General features: G+C 34.1%; 1 protein-coding gene across 1 annotated transcript; it reads right to left on the bottom strand.

The window, feature by feature from the left end:
* Positions 1-1,421: 1,421 nt before the first annotated feature.
* On the bottom strand, positions 1,422-3,414 carry LOC136850374 (uncharacterized). Its single transcript, XM_067123985.1, has 2 exons — positions 2,802-3,414; positions 1,422-1,643 (listed from the first exon to the last, which is right to left on the bottom strand). The coding sequence occupies exons 1-2, from the start codon at positions 3,362-3,364 to the stop codon at positions 1,589-1,591; spliced, it is 618 nt and encodes a 205-aa protein (XP_066980086.1). The 5' UTR covers positions 3,365-3,414; the 3' UTR covers positions 1,422-1,588.
* Between the last annotated feature and the right edge of the window lie 2,262 nt (positions 3,415-5,676).

Here is a 5,676-nt window from a genome sequence, read left to right as displayed (position 1 = left end):
GGAAGCAGAGTAAAAAAGTGTGACGTCTCCCATGCTGTTCAGAGGAGAATATGTCAAGACTTCGAATAAAAAGTTGTGCACATGTAATGTGTTTGTGAATTTTGAAAATCCTGACGTAAAATGTTGATGTGATGTATGCTAAATAGTCTCGAGTTTACGAGGCGGCCTGCTTGCTTAGAATGCTCAAAGTTCAAGCTAGTCACTAGGACGAGTTAAACTCTCATGTACTTGATCTGTTAACCTCGGGAAATCAAGGTATGGTCTTGCCCTTACAGTATACTGATTTCCTTTGAAATGTGTTTGTGCGCCTGACAGCCGGACAGACAGAGAATAATGAATCAGATTATTTCTGGTTGCTAATCCTACTTCCACAAATGTAATCTTGAAGAGCTGTGCTTGCCAACTCGGACATCTTTTGCAAATGCCTATTTTTAGGGTTTAAAAAATGAGACAAGTTTTTATTTTATTCTGCTTAGATATAGTGCATTAGGCAGCGAAAAAATCTATCCTGTATAATTAGTTAGATTAGTTTTCAAGTACTTAGTCATTTAAACCCTTTCAAATAACAATTTTCACAATTACGTGCATTTCCAAACAAAGGCAATGTCTATAAGTTTTGAATATTAGTTTTCCGGACGTCTCAAAAATATTCCCTTATTAGAAATGATGGTGATTACCTGGAAATATTCAAGGCTTCTGTGTGAGTATCAGGAAGAGTAATTCTTAGGCTCTTCACATTTTATGATATCAGTTTCCTATTGGTTTCCTTTCTCCTGAATAACAAGAAAAGGTGTTCTTTTTGGCCATTGCAGTAGGGCGATTATTGCTTAGTTTTGAAAGCTTGTAGCGATTTCCTCGAGCAGGACGGATATTTTCTTAGACAAAATTTAAGAATGTGCTAATTAAGGTTTCCCACTGAGTTTTTTTTTATGCAGAAATACACAGATCTGTGAAGTTGCTATGCTATTTTGCGGCCTCGCTTAGAGAACCTCAGAATGAAATAAATAGTTTTAAATTGTAGTCGTTATAAACTTGAATCTTTCTGAATCATGGCACTGAAAGGGAAAGATCGAAAATATCAGGCCAAAAGACTTGGACGAAGTGTAAACAAGCCGAAGGCACGAAATAAAAATTTAGGCACCTGAACAGCTAGACAATTACTATAAGTGCTTTAATCATTTCTATGGCGCGACTCTTTTGACATGAAAAGGAACATCTGGATACTGAGGTGTTGGTGTCTATAAAACATGCGAACCTAAAGATAGTTCCATGAAGTTAAGTCCTAAATTTGAAAAAAAACTAAAATGCTTTTATTTAACTTTAGTATATAATAAATAAATACCATACAATAAAATAAATCTGAATTTGCAGCGTTAGGGAATTACAGTGTGTACATAAGAGTAATAACAAAAAGAATTAAAATTGTTTTTTCCTTTATTTTTCAAGCATGAATTACATTTATTGCTTACCAATCTTCACTTTCTATAAAAGGTGATGTGCATAAAAAAGGTTAAAACCTTTCATTAATAATCATATCACTAAACGAAGTGACGATTTACAACAGCTCTTCACACTCGCAATCCTGTCATCAGTACGGGGAATATTCATTGGCGAAGTTATAACTGCCATCTTCGGACTGCCCCCTGAAAGAAATGAGAGAAAAATATCAATTTAATGTCCTCGAAGACATCTTTAGACGTAGAGAAAATATAAAATTGTCCAATGCGATATTTGAAGAACGTTTGGTAATTTTTATAATTAATCATATTCTTCGGAAGAGTTTTATTCTTTGATACTTAAAACATAAGGGGTAGATACCTAATATAAGAAATTATAATCCTCATTTTCACGAAGATGCGTACGTATACAATTTAACTCCCCGGGTATTCAGACACTAAATGCGCGTTTCTCAGACAGTTAATAAAAGGTCTTATAACGACTGGCAAAGGACGAATCGGTAGAGCAAATGGTGCGCCTTCCATATACATTTTGTTATCTATAAATTCCAGTATACCTGTCGCAGACCATCTGTTTAGACAACTCTTTTCAGTCTATATTTACTTTTTGGAAACAGAAAAAGAATTACAAATCAACAGTTTCCATCTGCTGGTATTTTCGGAACTTTTATGTTCATTCAACGAAGCAAAAGCAAATCCGCTTAATTGAAGTGCTTTAACGTGTTTGTAGGAGAAAAAAATTGATCAAACAGAAAAGTAAAAAGAACAATAAGAAATTAATGTTTCAACAGTATCAGGATCAGATCATCGAAACTGATGACTGAATTAAGCGAGAATGTCTAAAATTGAATTATGAAGTCAATGCAAAATTAAATGAATGCATTCATTCTAACAAATGAGAGTCCTTAGTGAACAAAACAACGGAAAGTTTAAGTACTGTATATATGTGTTATATTGCTCAGATACGTGCGCATCCACTAACCAACGCGCACACACATTTTATATATATATATATATATATATATATATATATATATATATATATATATATATATATATATATATATATATATATATATATATATATAATAATATATATATATATATATATATATATAATATATATATATATATATATATATATATATATATATATATATATATATATATATATATATATATATATATATATTTATATGTACATGTATATATACATACATATGTATATATATATATATATATATATATATATATGTATGTGTGTGTGTACTTGTGTGTGTACTTCTGGGTTCATAGTTTACTATTATAACTTAAGGATGAAAACTGTTTCAGTCACGGACTTACTGCTGATGAAAACCATTATATAACAGGTTTTCTAATTGTGAAATGTTACATCTTCTCGTGCATTTTTCCTTCTCAAGGGCCTCGACTTCTTGCTCAAGGTCATAGACCTGCCTTTCGAGATCATCCTCTTTCTTGTAATTCTTCTGTCTGTTCTTGAAAGCCTTCACTGCCCTCCGACGTTTTTCTTCCAATTCAGGGTCTTCTTGCTCATCCCAGAGGTAGAGTGGTTTCCTTTTAGGCTTAGTCACGGACGAATGAGGGAATGATGTTATCTCTGGCAACATCTGATGTACTGACCCTTGTTCATCGTAAGGGTAACTAGAAGTGTGAGGAGCACTAAAGGTCACAGGAGCAGGGCCGCAGCTTGGATCCCCAGAGATCGAGTGATTTTGGTCTAGTCCGTAAGGACCAGAATACGCATGGTGATTACACTGATCCGTTTGATGCGGCTGAAATGCTTCACGTTCCCAAGAATCAGAAATCATGGTTCGAGTATTATCGGGAAAATCTGAATACTCTGTGTTTTGAGGAAAAGTAGTTTCGTTTGGATATTGAAAAGACATTGCTCTTGTCTCCGAGAGAGGATCTTCACCCGTCAGCACTCTGACTAAGAACTGTCGATTCGACATTGTTACATGTGTTTATATATGATTGTTTGTTTAGTCGTGTGGGTTATACTGTTCTGGCATAATTCTGAAATCCCTCTGATTCCTTGACGTTTACAAGACGTTTTGATAAACAGCAGTATTAAGATGACTATGTTTGCTGCTACTGATGCGAAGCATTATGTAAAAAAGGAAATTGCTTACTCCCAGAGAGAGGCACCATGTGAATAGGAGGAGCTCATTAGTTGTAACAACGCGAGAATCTTGTTTTACTGACTGTTCGAAGGAACAAGACCTAGTCCTTGCCCTAAAAACAATAAGACACTGGAGAGAGAGAGAGAGAGAGAGAGAGAGAGAGAGAGAGAGAGAGAACCGTCAACCGAGAAAATGCACATTGATTTATAAATGCAATTTTCCCAACCCAGTTCCCCCAATTAACAGAGATGACATAAACAATAAAATAAATAAGAAAAGGCCATTCACGAAATTTAATGAAGAACTAGAAATAGTTGGTGGATGTAAGATGTCATAATGACATAGGAATATTATCAGCAGGAAATTTGATTTACACGACTTTTTAAAAAAATTTCAGTTTGTTAAAGCAATCATTTAAGATTTCCTGCTACTGAATAACTTGATCTTGTTTATACTTCTACTGAATATTCTTAACTGCTCGTATTTCCTGACTGTAGATATTAACTGACAAACAGACGGTAACCTCAGACATAAAGAAAAAATGCTTTGCTTATTTCAGTGCCTTATAGAAGCAATCATGTTCTTATAACTGAGGTCAGGCTGTCTCTCGTACTGATCTCTTCTTTATACGCTTTCTGAAAATCTTCGCCAAAATCGTATTACTGAGATTATGTTTCCACAGTTTTTAAAAATCTGTGGTTGGCACACGGAAATAAAAATTATATCAATTTATTTATGGGAATTTGACAATTAAATGGAAGTTGTTTATACATTATCTTTATATTTTAAGGCAGGGTAACATTAGTCACAGAAAATGTGCGGCCGAATTCAGTTCACTTCAGCAGAAGTGAAACTGCTACTATTTCCGTAAATGCAACAATATCACAACTTAACATTGCATTAATAAAATATAAACTAAGCTTTGTGAAAGCACAATGAGAATGCAGGCAATGAAACAGTGTCATATTTAATGAACCTGGATAGAATTTGACAACAGTATTATGACGAATAGTTTAATTCATGTCTGGTGACCCACTTGCTTGAACCGGCAATCAGTCTTGATGATCAGAAATGGAATACCTGTCGTTTTGACGTGGGTTAAAAGCATATTCCGGCCATCTGTATCGATATAAATTTTTCCTACAACATTTGCACGCGAAGTTCGATTAAGATTAAAAGTGCGGTGCTGTATGTTTACTATACAATATATTAAATAATAAGTATAGGCAGCTTCTTGCTAGACCAATAATTTATGCTCTGTCTCTCTCTCTATATATATATATATATATATATATATATATATATATATATATATATATATATATATATATATATATATATATATATATATATATATATATATATATATATATATATTATGTCTTGGATGACTTTAGAAGAACTATGGTGCTGGCCTGGCAGTGGCTCTTTGCTGCAAGTGCATTTACGCTGACTTTGGAAATTTGCAGTTCAGTTGGATACAGAGAGCTATTTGATCATGATCTTTCTAACATTGAACTGATGCTGCCAGAAGTGCCCAGGTTCCGGTGAGGTATGTGTGTGTGGGCGAACTTCCATGGTATATTAACCGGGGGAATAGACTCATGAAGGAGGATTGCATTAAGAGATCTGGGTCTGTTTGGTTAGTTGTGAAGTGTTAGAAGATCACCACTAGAAAATCTGTTATTTGTCTCCATAGAAAGTGAGTACCAGGATTCATGAACGCTCATCTCTTTACAGACATTGTTTTTGATAGGAAGACCTAATAGTGCTACAGTGAAATTGATCGATGTCTACCTGATGAATTTTCCCATGTACTTCTTCAGTGTGCATTTTTCTGTTTTGAAAATTTTTTGTTAATCAACACCATTTCAGGTTTTAATATGATGACATGTTTCTTTCAACAGGAATTCGAGTTTCGTCCTCGAATTTTTGGGAAGTGGTGTTTTTACTCTTACATACTAATTGACATATATTGTGGTCTAAAAGAACTATGACCTTATTACCTAGTTATGTTTTCCATTGATAGGGGGTGTGAATCACTCCATTTCATGACCGTAGCTTTTGCTGAGTTG

This window comes from Macrobrachium rosenbergii, chromosome 22, assembly GCF_040412425.1.
Source record: "Macrobrachium rosenbergii isolate ZJJX-2024 chromosome 22, ASM4041242v1, whole genome shotgun sequence".
Taxonomy (NCBI): Eukaryota; Metazoa; Arthropoda; class Malacostraca; order Decapoda; family Palaemonidae; genus Macrobrachium; species Macrobrachium rosenbergii.
The sequence above is the reverse complement of the archived record's forward strand: the minus strand, read 5'-3'. Positions and strand labels throughout refer to the sequence as shown.